Raw genomic sequence first — 14,245 nt, 5'->3', positions numbered from 1 at the left:
GTAAGGGGTAATTTTTCTCATCATTGACAATAAGCAGCAATCTTTTGTGAGAATCTTATGACCTTATTCTGCTGACACTAGTAAGCCACTTATGTAAGCAGTTATTCGTGAAGGACCAGCCAGCTACAGGAACATCTACTGTGGCTTTAACACCTGAGGATGCACAAAATGAACAAATTAGGTTACTGTAAACAGGTCGTATTTTGCATTATTTGTGTCAGTTCCTTAGTGTTTTATGATAACCCTAGAGATGATGCTTAATGTGTTGCTAGTAGACTGGGAAAAAAAGAAATTAATGATTTGACAACTGAAATGTGTTGGCAGAAACTAAATATAAGCATTACCTGCCGCAGGTCTAGTGTGATGGTCACATAATGGTATTCCATCCCATTTTGAATGCTAGGACTTTGCCACCAGGTATTCTTGCCATCAATTGCATTTGTTATTGGGTGCCGCACTGTTGGTTCAAAATAAACATACTAAATAATCAGCGAACAAGACTCAGTTTCCTCTCACTTACTGTACCATCATTTTATACAATATAAGACTTTACCTTAAAATATTTTCATAAGCTTATCACAACATATTGCAGACTAAAAATGACTCCCAAAAGCTTTATTGTGAAATGCATTTTGAAGACTTGTTTAGATCCCTAGTAACTGATCAGTTTAAAACAAACAGCAACTTAAGCAACTAACTGAATCTGCTGGCCTTTATGCATTCTCCTAGTATTCGTAGTCATCATAGGAGTTTTCTTCATGGGTTTTTTTTTTACCCCCACCCATTTTTCCCAGTTCTTTTGAGACCAACTTTTATCTCAATGTTGTTTCTCATGCACAATGTTTCTTTTAGTTTTGTTTGTCCCTCCTACTTCCAATCCACTTCTGATGATTGGATATTCATCACTGGTTTTTTAAAATAATTTATTTAAAACACCAATAGAAACAAAATGGCTATCTTACAGAGCATATTACAATACTTCATCATTGTTGAACCACCACCACCTTTATCTTCCCCCCCCCCACTCCCCTTCCTCTCCTGGTGTTGTTTTCAATCTTTTTTAAATTATCACTTTCATATTGCTATATCAACACACCATTGTAATAATAGATGCTGCAGGTTCTCTGAATTCCCAGGTTTCATTTTTTATATACAAGTCTCTCTCTAGCCCCTTCTCTTGTCTTTTCCTGATATCTGCACAAGCCAGGGGTCTAGAGACTTACTTTTATATACATATGAAAACTGTGAATTCAGAGAACCTGAAAGAGTCGCTCGTCTGCCTGCCTCACATTCTTATGTTGTTCATTTGTGGTCTTCGATGGAAAAAAGTCCATTTCCTTCCTTATCATCTGTAGGGAATTCTTAATTACCAAAGTTAACAAGGCAGGTAGTTATTTACAAACCTGATGTAAAATTGAGAGATATACCTCATCTGGTATTTGAAGGCTATAGTTGGTAAAACTATAAGGGAGTACCTCAGCATATTAGGATGGAAGCAGCTATTCTGCTAAACAAGGTTTAATTTAAGTTTATTGGTTTTGAAGATGTTGTATCCAGAACTGTAAAGAAACCGGAGATATGCAGATTTTCTGAAGGGCTTGGCTAACATTCAAACTGTCTCCAAAACCAGAGTGTACAAATGTATACAACAAACAATGAAAAATATGACCTGTTTAGAGTAACATAAGTTTACATAGGGATGTGTTTATTGGAACTAAATGGGAAGGACAAAAATGCCAATAATCCATTGGGGAATAATGGGTATAATCCCAACAGGAGGAACTGTCAGCACCAACCAGAAACTGAGTTAGATGCATGCATATCCATCAAAAGGACCTGCATGGGGCCCTATACTACTTAGATACAGGTATCTAGCTGAGCATCAATGTGTGCATAACCCTGTTGCATATGGAGGGCTGAATGCAGTAAGAGGACCCTGCTTGTGCACACTTAGGGTCTCACCACACGAGACAACATACACTTGAATTACACTCGAATTATACTCAAATACACCCAAATTACAAAGTACACTTGAATTATCCATGTAATTCAAGCGTATTTTGTCTCGTGTGGTGAGACCCTCAGTTTACTCATTGAATACAACACATATTATCTGGATTTTAGTTAACCTAAATCACTTGGCATTTAAATCTACTAGCCAGATTGCTGATCTTTAATTTCATAGTTTTGTATCACGTCAGCAGCTCACTAAAGGAAAAGAATCCAGCCTCATTACTGGAAACGAGAATGTCTCTGGGAACATTTGAAAGCACAATTAAAGCTTTTGTGGGAGGGAGGGAGAGTGTCAGTCTTAAAACCTAAAATGCCATAAACTGTATGTAAATATCAAATGATTCAGTAGCACTAGGAAGCTTCGACACTGGCATGTTATCAAATTAGGAAGAGAATTGAGTTATTATTGGAATCATCTTCATATTTTAAAAAGATACAAGGAGAAACAGGGAAAGACACTCTTTGCTCTGGGTACTGTCTGATCTTTTTACTATGTCTGATCTTTTTTCTGCAATGAGCTTTGAAGTATCCTAGGAAAAAAATCAGCTGCAAATCAAACCCAGATCTCCAAGGTGATAATGATAAAAGTTGTCTAATTGGAAATGTTGCTATCAGTCTCCTCAATCAAATTGATATGGGGGTTACTCATGAAAAGTAGGGATGAGAGATAACTATACAATTAACTGAAATCCCATTATGGAAATTTAATCTTAATTAATATGAAACCACTAATTAATTGCTGAAATGTATTCCCTGTTTTTAAAATGGGAAATAATATATTTTATGCCTATAAGAAGGATAAAACTGCAATCTTAATACAGGGACCAACCTCAATGATGAATGGCAAGGGAGTTGGTTTACACAGGCAACCCATCAAAGTATGGTCTTTAATTTGTGCTCACATATGATTAACCAAGGAGTGTGTGTTCATTTCCTTCTAAAGTAATTAAGGGGAGGTGCACCAGATTCACAAATTCCAAGGGGACCATTTAAAGTCTGGTTACATTACATGGCACTCTTATTAAAGGGCCATCTCTGGGTAAATAAAACTCTTCAAGGTGCCAAATGAACATTTTGCATACTTTAAAATGTAATGGGTTTATATTGAAAGACTGACTGGCTGAACCACAGATTAACAACAGAGAATAAGAATTACAATGCACAGGAAGTGCTAAGTAATAGATAACATGGGACTTTAAGATGGACTCCTCAGAATGAATCTGTACCCTGTCAATATTTGAGGTACTGTTAATTTATTTTCAAAAATAAGTAAGTTCTGATTTCACTGCTTTGAAGCTTCCAAAATGGTAATGTATAACTGATGTTTTGTTTTGATGTTTTGCAAATAATTTGTAAATAATTTTAAGAGTAATCCTACTTTTTATTATTCAGATTAGAAATTTGTGGGAGTGGGGTTTAATTAAGTGTCTAAATATTAGAATTTTATAATATTACTATTAAGTCTCTGTTTGCAAAATTAATTTTGTCCAGAAGAAGAGCATTGCTTACCAGCTGATAAAGGGGAAAGCTCTGGTCTGAATTAAACCATTGCTATTTTTTGAGATTGAGAACATTCTTGTCAGCAGTGTGTTAGCTTCACACTATGCCATGCAAATGTATATTTTAACATACATGGCTGTAGTTCCTGAGCAAAGTATAGGGAAGCATGCATATTGGAGGAACAAATATACATGCTTTGTCACTCAAATATAAATATGCTTTCCTGTAACAGGAACACACCAGATACCGTTATCATTCTGCAGTGTTAAGAAGACTATATGGTTTCTTCCAAATACAGGAATTATTCACACTAAGTGGAAACGTCTGTAGCACATGAAACAGGATATGCCCAAGCTACATAAACATGTTTGAGTTAAAGGTTTGTTGAAACATTTGTGTTCAAGTCTATGAATTATCATTGGAAGTGGGAGATCATAAGAACAGAACTTTGCCACATGAAAATAAAAATAAAAAGTAGAAATTACTCAAAAGGTTGTTTCACCTTTATCTTCATAAAAGTAGACTAAGGGCATTTCTGGGTTATCTGTCCTGTGTTCAATGCTGTTGGGAAGCATTTTTTCCTATCCTTCCCCCAACAGCATTGTGAAACATTCAAGCATTTCCCAAGGTTTCCCTACCTTTTCTCCAATATTTCTCAAACCTGATTTGCTCCATTGTTTTAGGAAAGATCACAGTAATGCCTGGATGGCTGCTCTGAATTTTCCCATCACAGGGCAGCCATTTTTCCTGACCCTATCCCTGCAGCAGACATTTTCTCCATCTGCTACCAGGAAACCTTTTAATTTTTTTTAAAAAATCAGCACTCGAATATTGTTGTATTAATATACCATTGTAACAATAAGTGTGACATGTTCTCTGCATTCTCAACTTTAATTTTAAAAAATGGTCTCTAGCCCCTTCTCTTGCAAAGAAATAAGGGGAAAGACATCTCTTAGCCACTGAAGGAGATAGAAACTTACTTTTTTCAAATGAAATCTGGGAATTCACAGAACCTGGCATTCCTATTGTTAAAATGATCTATCAATATAACAATATTCAATTTCCATTTTTAAAAAAGATGAAAAAGCCATAGTGACACCACAGGAGGGACACCTTGCCAAGGAATAAGCCACATTAAGTTTCTGAGTAGAGCTGTTAATAGGGTTGCCAGCTCCAGGTTGGGAAATTCCTGGAGATCTGGGGGGGGGGGGGCGTGAAACCTGGAGAAACCTGGAGAAAGTGAGGTTTGGGGAGGGAAAGGACCTTGGCATGGCATAATTGCATTGAGTCTACCCCCCAAAGTAGCCATTTTCTCCAGGTGAACTGATCTCTGTGGCCTGGAGACCAGTAATTTTGGGACATCTCCAGCCACTACCTGGAGGCTGGCAACCCTAGCTGTTAAAGATTGTGCCATATGTGCCTTATTTTAAATAGAAGATGAAAACTCCAACAAAGAATGATAATATTTCTTTGGAAGCCTCTTTCTCTTCAATATCAATATTGGTTTAGACAAATCCATAAAGAATTTGAACATTCTCTATCCTCCCACTCAAGAAAGTATGTAAATATTTTGAAAAAGAAATTGCACACATACAGTTTGGAATCCTACTGTGCAGGTCACAGATCCGACACTGAGGATTTTTCACAGGTTGTCCAGGTACATGTTCCACCAACTTGCAGTACATTTCAGGACCTCTTTTACCACAGGTAGCATTGGTTGTGATGAGTGCATTAGAAGCCAAGTTTAGCACTGCTGGAAACAAACCTACAAGGAAAAAAAAGTGAGATTCCCATATCATAGTGAAGTGAAAAGTACAGGAAAAGAATTGTATATTGTATTGTATACCTGAATCATTACAGCAGTTAAAGCATATGCTAAGTATGCATGTTTTGCCTTAGTTATTTAAGTGTATGAGAAATGGGTTTAGAAACAAGATTTTAAAAAAAAACTAAACATGGAAAAAATCCTATATAAAAATTGTGGAGAGTCTTGCATCCAAATTCCATAAAGATATCTAGACCAGTAAGGGTTGGAGGCCCTGACCTGCATAGGCCAGCCTAGCCTGATCTTATTAGATTTTGGAATCTAAGCAGAGTAAGATCTCAGAGCTGGTTAGTAATTAGATAGGAAGGAAGACCAGGGTCGCTAGGCAGAGGAAGGCAATGGGAAACCACCTCTGCAAGTATCTTGCCTTGAAAATCCCAGTAGGGGTCACCGCAAATTACTTGATGGCACTTTCCATTATCACGGGGGTGGTGGTGGTTAGAAATTTTTAAAAATCTGAAAACATTTTGCGGGGGATATTCCCCTCCCCCTTTAAAAAGAACTTTTAAATATTTTTTAAATTTAGAAAATTTGGAGCAGTACCGAAGAAAAAATCCTCCAATTAAATATTTTCTCTTTTAGAATGAGAAAATGCTTTTTAAGGCAAGGCTCTTCATTTTCAAACTGTACAATATGAAATTTCCAATAGAAACATTGGGGAATTTGGGAAAGCACTGAAAAAAAACCCTCTTATTAAATATTTATTTCTTTTTTTGTGATAAAAATCTTGTCTTCCAAAGCATTTCACTCTTTCCCAATGTACAGCATGAAAATGAAAGTCTAATGACTTTCTCATTTTTTTTCTGTGGAATTTTGGACATGAGCTGAAAGAAAAACTCTTATACTGTAAACATATACAACATTTTCAATATTTTTATTTAAATGTAAATAAAGAAGGCAACAATTAATATGCTGTAATGTGATTAACCCACAAACACTTTCATTTATAAAACTGACATATATTGAATTCGGGGTATAATTTCAGCCCCTAGGCAAATTTCAATGTATCTTGAGGAAGAAAATGTCCCACAAAACCAATCATGTTTGACCTAGCAGAAGTCATTGAGTCTGACAATACCCAAATATCCCGAGCTGGAAAACGTATTTTCATATGAGGCAGAATTTTTCCTTCTGAGAATATGAACCCCTTTCCTTTTGCAGTTTGCTCCATTATAAAGCTGTAATTTTTATTTTCAATTTGAACAAACAAAAACAATGTTTTGAACCTAAAATATAAGACAGCTAACATAAACTGCCATAATTTTTCAACAAAAACATCTAATTTTAGTAAACCCTAACGCTGTTTGCGTCTGGGGATTTTTTCCCCCCTACCCCAATAACATATTTTTTTGTGGTGAGAGATATACACGCTCTTTGGTTATGCCAACCAACAAGCACTCCTTATACTTCACTGCTGTTGTGAGCCCACTATGGTTCCAAGGTTTGACCTGTGTTGTCCCCAAACAACATGACAGCTGGGATTCATGAGGTATTTCAGGCTGCTTGCCCAGGTAAGAAATGCGCATTTGGCTGATGTCAGTCTGCTTGAAGAATTCCTGGAAATTCTATAGTTTTACCATAGAATTTCCAGCTATTCCAAGAGGGACCTGCCAGCACTTTGGGGTTTTCCTGGAAGTGATGTCATGCTGTTACTAAGGGCTGCCCTCCATGTCCCTGCCCCCACCCCCCAGTCTCTCCAGTCACCTATCCCATCTCTAACAAAAAATGGATTAAATCCTTTGACTCCATAAGAAAGTATCTCCAATATCTAAATATTTCAGGTAAACCATCTTCTTCTGAATTAACTTGTGACAAATATTAAGATGCAATGGCAAAATCCTAATGCAGGATAGGGCATTGAAAAACTAGCCTCATCAGCAACAGTTGAAATTTAGGTTTGAGTCTAAGAGCTTCAATAGAATCTTTGCCACTCCCACCCCCCACTGAGCTTAGTGTTAGCCCATTTTCTAGCTCCACACTTTAATGAGCATGAACCTTCATCTCAAGAAAAATTGTCAAGGGTGAGCTTGAATGTGTAATAAATGTGTAATAAATTTATGAAACTTCTTTCTCCTTGCTGAATTAATACAGTGTTCGACTGCCAATTTCTTCTGAAGTGCCATTTCTGTTCTCTAGTCTGTCCCAGCAATTAACCTGTGTGCTGTTTAATTACTGACCCTTTTGGTCATGGTACAGTTATCCTCTCTGACATTCGAAGTTAGTGACTCCAATGCTCTCTTTAAAAGCCATGTTAAACATATTGCCTAAGCAAGGCACCCAATTAGCTGCTAACTTGTCCAATTTGTACAACCAGTCAATCAATAGCTAGGACTTTATTGAATTTGCCACATCTTTATAGATTACAGCACCAATTGTATTGTTACACCTGTTTTATTTTTGTAGTACCCATTCAGAAATATTTCCTGCTTTCTGCTCCAAGGGCTACACAGTGTAAAGTGCTGAAAGTGGAAATGAATCATCAGTGGCTTTGGTACATTCAGATTCACTAACAGCTTTGATATTATGTCTGAGACTGTGTGACCAATAATTATTTAGCCGTAACACAGCTTTCAAGTGCAACATATAGCTTCATCTAATGGGGACACATGGTATTAACAGACAACATGATGACACAGGGATGAATTTGCAGTATATGCTTTGGGGAAATAATTATTGGAATGTAAAATCTGGAGGTAAAGATAGCAAGGGAAAAGGGATACGCACAGTAGTATACGCTTTCTTTTTAGCTTAATACTCTCTCTCACACTCACACAAGTATACATGAAATATTTTATTTCCCCTAGCAGACATCTTATCCTATAAGAGCTAACCATTAACTCTTTAATAATGTATTATCATTAAACACATCTTCCAGTTGAGCTATTCCCTGTGGTTTGGGGGATTTCACATCATAGCCCCAGAGAACTGGACTTTGATCACACATTGGCCTGCTGTGATAAATTTGCTATTTACTTTGAAGACAAATAGTGCAATCTTAGGAAGAGTTGCAGGGCCAGCCTGAGTGGCGAGTGCAAGAGGCAAGGTAAAGAAACACTGAGACCACCACTGGAATTTTAAAAGGCCAGAACTTGATTGATTACAGTTTAAAGGAGCCTTGGTGCTACATGGGGATGGATATCCAGCATCTGCTAGCCTGCCTGCCAGCTGATGACCCCCCTCGCCCCTCAGACTGCCAGCTGAGGAGGGGCCTCATGGGATGACTGCAAGTGGGCACCAGATGGGCATATGCCTCTGTATGGTTCCCCTGTCACCTGGGAGCAAGCATTCCCTGGCAGCCGCCAAGCTGGGCTTGTCCCTGTCCTGTGTCCCTCCCAAGGTCCCTTAAGGGGATCTCCAGCTATGAGGAAATAGTGCATGGAGGCTGTGCTTCCCGAAAAAGACTGGTGCCCAGTGCGAAACTGCCCTCCCCAAAGTTGTGACAGAATTATAAACAGTAACCACAATTCCTGTCCCCTCCCAAGACCCAACGTGCATTTTCGAATTGCCAGACCACACTAGCCTCTGGCTGAGGAAGGGAGGGTGGAATGCCAACTGTGCATGAGTACCCATGTGATGCAGGCAGCTCTCCCCAAAAGCCTGTCTGGTGGACCTGACAGGGAACTGCAAAGCCCAGGTCCACAGCCAGGCTCCTCCCCAGGGCTTGGCCAGCCTGCTCCCAAGTGGCTGGGTGGGTAGTTTGAATTGATTGGTTCCCACACAGTCACGTGGGGCCAATTGGAGCTGTCAGGGTCTGGAGGTCCCCACCACCATGAATGCCATTACCTCACAGATGCCGTTGCCCCATGCTGTTGCCTCACAAACCAGGTAGCCAGTAAGTCTGCCACCAAGGCTTGCTCCAGTCTAAGCCCATTGATTTCAGTGGGTTAGACAGGAGTAACTCTTCTAAGGATTGCATTAAAAATCACCCAGATTTGCTCTTAGATGCGGGCATGGATGCATGTCCAGATAGTGTACCTTTGGTGCCTGCCTGTCCAATTTATTTACCTTTCAGCCCGAGGATGTGGACAAGGTCCTTGCAGAGGTAGAGGCTACTACCTGTGCTCTAGACCCTTGCCCTTTTTGGCTGAGAAAAGCTGCTAGTGGAGTACTGGCTGAGTGGGTAAGGGGAGTGGGAATTGTACCACAAATTGTACCACTCCCCTTACTTGAGTGGGGAAGGGGAATAGAAGAGCAGAATTGTACCACAAATGCTCAAAAAGGCAGTAATTTGGCCAGCGTTGAAAAAACGCTCCCTGAGTCCAACTATGTTGGAAAATTTCTGGTCATTCTCCCATCTTCCATTCTTGAGCAAGATGTTAGAGCAGGTGGTTGCCTCTCAGCTTCAGGGGTTCTTGGAAGAGACTGATTTTCTGGACCCAGTTCACTCTGGCTTCAAGCCAGTATTTGGGACAAAGACTTCACTGGTCGCCTTGGTTGAAAACCTTTACTGAGAACTAGACAAAGGAAATGTGGCCCTGCTAGTCCTGCTGGACTTCTCAGCAGCCTTCAAGAGCAGCATCTATGGTACCCTTCTGTCACCTCTTAGCTCTGGGACTAAGGGGCAACATGTCAGCTAGGATTTGAGTCCTAGCTGAGAGATCAGTCTCAAAAGGTTATGCAGGAGGCATTCGTGTTTTGCCCGTTGGCTATTGGCCTGTGGGGTTTCACAAGGTTCAACCTTATCCCCCATGCTATTTAATATCTATATGAGCCTCTAGCAAAGTCTTCATATAGATATGCATATAGATATGCAGCCCAAATCTCCATCAGGAGGTTTGGGATGCAGCTTCACCAATACGCAGATGATATCCTGGCTCTACCTTTCTTTTCCACCTAATTCCAAGGAGTTTGTTGAACCTCCTTGAGTATAAATAATATAAATAAATAAATAAAATAAACAGTGCTTGGACTAGTTAGTAATGAGCTGATTGTGGATGAACAAGCAGAAACTGAATCCTGATGAGACAGAGGCTTTCTGAGATAGTAGAAAGAACTTGGAATCTCTCCTGTCTTGGATGGGGTTATGCTTCCCTTGAAAAGTCAGGTTTCCAGTTTGGGAGTGCTGCTCCAAAGAACAGCCACCTTGGAAAACCAGGAAGTTGCAGTGGTTCAGAGCGTTTTTGTCCAACCTCAGCTGGTGCATCAGCTGCACCTATTTCTGCGTTAGTCAGATCTAGCCACAATAAGCCATATCCTTTACATGTAGATTGGACTAATGCAATGCACTCTACTTGAGGCTACTTTTGAAGACTGTTCGGAAACTGCAGCTACTGCAGAACACTGGGGCTAGACTTAGTAACTATTAAAGAAATTTGGCCAACTTAATAAAAACTCTTTTTTAAATTCAGTCTCTTTTGACGTACTCTCATTTTTAATTGCTATCATAAGCGGATAGGAATGTTTTAATCACAGAGTTGTTAATTTTGGTTATGGATGTTATTTTCAGTGGTAAGTCTGTCCTCGTTTAATCTCATTATATTTTTTCTTTGTCATTTCATGTTATATTTAATAGTAGCTTATAAGAAGTTTTATTTGTCATAACAATTACTTAAATTTTAAGATAGCATTTCTTTAATTTTACTGTCAGTTTCACTTTGATCTGTAATATATGCTTTGAAAGCTCAGGAAAGCTGTTAAATAATTAAACTATTTTGATTTTAGCTTAAAGACTGTTGTGATTGCTGATACACTGGAACAGGGCACACTAGTAGACCCTATAGTAGAAAGTTCATAGTGTCCCAAGGAAGGACTATGTACCACTGCTCCCTCCACCCCCACCTCCACATACATGAAAAGATACAGGTGCACTTTCTGAATTAATTCAGGTGTAATATATAAATCTGCAAGGTGACAGTTATCATTTCTCTCACTTTCTAAATATTAATTTTTTGAAGGATTTTGATCTTTCCTTTAAAATAACCTACAGGCAGCATATATTTCAGTAAAAGTAGCAAAACAGATTGATTTAAAGCAATAAAAACTATAATACAATAAACAATAAAACAGAGCCTGCAATAACACAAAATATAGTTATCAGAAGCAATGACAAACTCTGATGTCAAAACATAGGTCAAACTTGTATTTGAACAATACTGTAGGTCTAATCCAGCGTACAGAGATCCCTCTCCTAAATTATCTTTCACAGTAGGAGAGTTTGGGATGATTCAAGTCAATATATGACAGCACTCTTGTGGCTTGTGAAACAATTATGAAATTGCTTTAAAAAAATCATTCTAGCTACAATAGTTTTCAAGGTATACTGAACAAACACAATTCCTAGCAAATAGTATCCAGTAACACACAGAATCAGCAAGTTGGGAAAGATGGGGGAACAAGTGGAGAACCCACTGGAGCACTCTCCTGCATGCTTTGCATCACCCCGTGTTACTCAGCACAATGAAGAAATGACAGGTCACACAAGGGCCCAATTTTACCAAATCGGCTCCTGGCATGACCTGGAGTTTCCACTATGCGCAAGGAATGATGTCATTCCCGGTGCAATGTGGAAGCAATCTGGAGCGCTCAGGAGATGCTCTGATGGGTTTTCTACCCATTCCCACACCTTTCTCCTCCACTGGCCGGGTGAGAGGTGGCAGGGGACAGAGACTGGGAGCAAGAGATCCCCTGCCCTCACCAAGGGAATGCAAACCCCACTGGGAGTGGCGCTCTTGCATTTGGTATAACTTTCTAACTGATTATGCTCTTAGGATCTAAATTCTAAAGCTTTTAATAGAAACAAAATGTTAAAACATGGCATGGGTTACATAGGGACTGGATAGATTTAAAAGTGGAGGTAGTTCTGTAAATAAGGTGTTGCTCCAGAAATAGTCCTTTATCCAGTAACTACAAAGTAACCTTGGAAGGCATGGCATACCTCAGTAAATAAAAAGCAACAGGTGGCTTAAAACAGGACTTATGGTCTTTAGGATATGCTGTTCTTCGCCGCCATGACTTTATAAGCCGTAAGCAACACTTAAACTATGCCTAGAAACAAACTGGAAGGCTGCAATCTCTTGTCAGAACAATTCACACCACTCAGAAGCCTGGCTGTATTCAGACCAACTGAAATTTCTGAAGTATTTAAAGGCAGTCCCACACAGAACACATTACAGTAATGAAGCCTAGATGCAACCAGATCATGGATAACTGTTCAAAAGGGTTACAAGTATTATACCACGCAAAGCTAGTCAGAAGTACTTGTTATGTAACAGATGCTAACTGAGCATCCAGTCGTAAAGATGAATCCAAAAGAAGCACAGGATGTCCGAAACCATGCCAGAAAAGCAAGCGCTTAAAGTGAAATCATGTGAGAAAGAATTCATTTAACAATGTTAAAATCCATAAGAGAAAAACCCAAAAAAAGAGTCTAGGATTATTAGTGACGACAAGATACATTTACATCTATGCATTTTTAAATATCTATATTTTATGTACTTATTCTTGTAGCGGTTTACCAAAAATTATTTGGAAGAAAACCTGCACCAATGCAATGCCATTAACTAAGAACAAAATTTGACCCCAGAATGTAATACATAATCAGCAAAATAAATAAATAAATAAATAAAACAGAGGCAGCTATTGTCATATATTTTAAAAAGGCATTGTCTATTGTGCCAGTATTTCAGAGCAAAGGAATCCTGTCATATTCATCCCTCCCTGCTGGCATACATGAACAGAGATGGCAGGCAAAGCACTAAAGCACCAGAAGGTGGAGGAGTTCTCCCACCATGAACTCATGGTACTAGAACTGTCGCTGGTGGACTGCCAAGCCTTGGGGCTGGCATCTTAATCAATTTGATACACAGTTGACAAGGATAGTTTGTAAGGCTGATTTATTTCCCCCTTAAGGTTGTCATTGTAAACTAGAAATAAAGGGTGAGTCCTATTTGTATATGTTCAAAAAGGTATATAAACCAGAGGCAAGATAACATGAATAGGGACACCCAGGTGCTAAGAGTTTTTTATTTTATTTGCCTCTGTGTAAATAACTCAATTTATTTTCCCATTAAAGCCACTGAAATCCAAGGGAGAAATTTCAACATGTTTCTCAAAAGGGTCATAAAAAAGTTACTGAGACCCAATGAAACAACATCTAGCTAGAATGGATTTGTAGACAAAAATTTATTTTTAGACTGAATGGGAAAATACCTTCTAACAAAGTATAGTAGCAAAATAGCAAGATTAATGCTATTTAGTGGTGGCCAGAATTTTGAAAAATTAAAATTATTTTAGTCTACCCTACTAGTCCAGGATGCACCGTAGTCTACCACCAAAATATGTACACTGAATTTTATTGTTTGTGTGCGTTTTAGGGCACTATTGCTTAGTTAAAATTACATAGAATGCTCACCTTGGTGTCAAAATATGTTTATGAGGTCAATAAACTTCAATAGAGCCTCCAGTTGGTCCCCCCCTCCCCTTTGCCATTGAAAAGAATGGCCACAAAACCAGTGAGAATCTCTCATTCCCCCCAAAAAACTCTAACAAATTTCAACCATGAACCCGCAATGGTCTACTAGAAAACTACCCAATCACATTAAATGTTTCACTTAACAGCCCAAAGCCACAGCAAAAATTTTCTAGATGCACACCCTATGATCACAGTTTATTCAATAAAAAGTATCATGAGACACCATTCCTTAATCCTCTTTGGGGGATCCTCTTCTGCAATGGCACTACACTTGGCCAGTGTGGTATAGTGGCTACAGTGATGGACTAGGATGTGATGGACGAGGATGACAGTCATGGAAGCTTGCCAGTTGACCTTGGGCCAGTTACAAATTCTCAGTCAACCCTACCTCACTCATTTGTTGTTATGAGGATAAAATGGAAGAGAGGGAAATGATGTAAGTTGATTAGTTCCCCATTAGGGAGATGGGCGAGGTGTAAATGAAGTAAAATATATAA

General features: G+C 38.9%; 1 protein-coding gene across 1 annotated transcript in view; it reads right to left on the bottom strand.

The window, feature by feature from the left end:
- LAMA2 (laminin subunit alpha 2) overlaps positions 1 to 14,245 on the bottom strand; it is a 703,642-nt gene that overhangs the window by 544,082 nt on the left and 145,315 nt on the right. The window contains exons 2-3 of the mRNA XM_054974995.1: positions 5,108 to 5,278; positions 345 to 457 (exon numbers count right to left, since the gene is read on the bottom strand). Of these exons, the coding sequence (XP_054830970.1) occupies positions 345 to 457; positions 5,108 to 5,278 (284 nt within the window). The remainder of the gene's footprint in view (positions 1 to 344; positions 458 to 5,107; positions 5,279 to 14,245) is intronic.

This window comes from Eublepharis macularius, chromosome 1 (genome assembly GCF_028583425.1).
Source record: "Eublepharis macularius isolate TG4126 chromosome 1, MPM_Emac_v1.0, whole genome shotgun sequence".
Classification (NCBI taxonomy): domain Eukaryota; kingdom Metazoa; phylum Chordata; class Lepidosauria; order Squamata; family Eublepharidae; genus Eublepharis; species Eublepharis macularius.
This window is presented reverse-complemented; position numbering and strand designations above follow the sequence as displayed.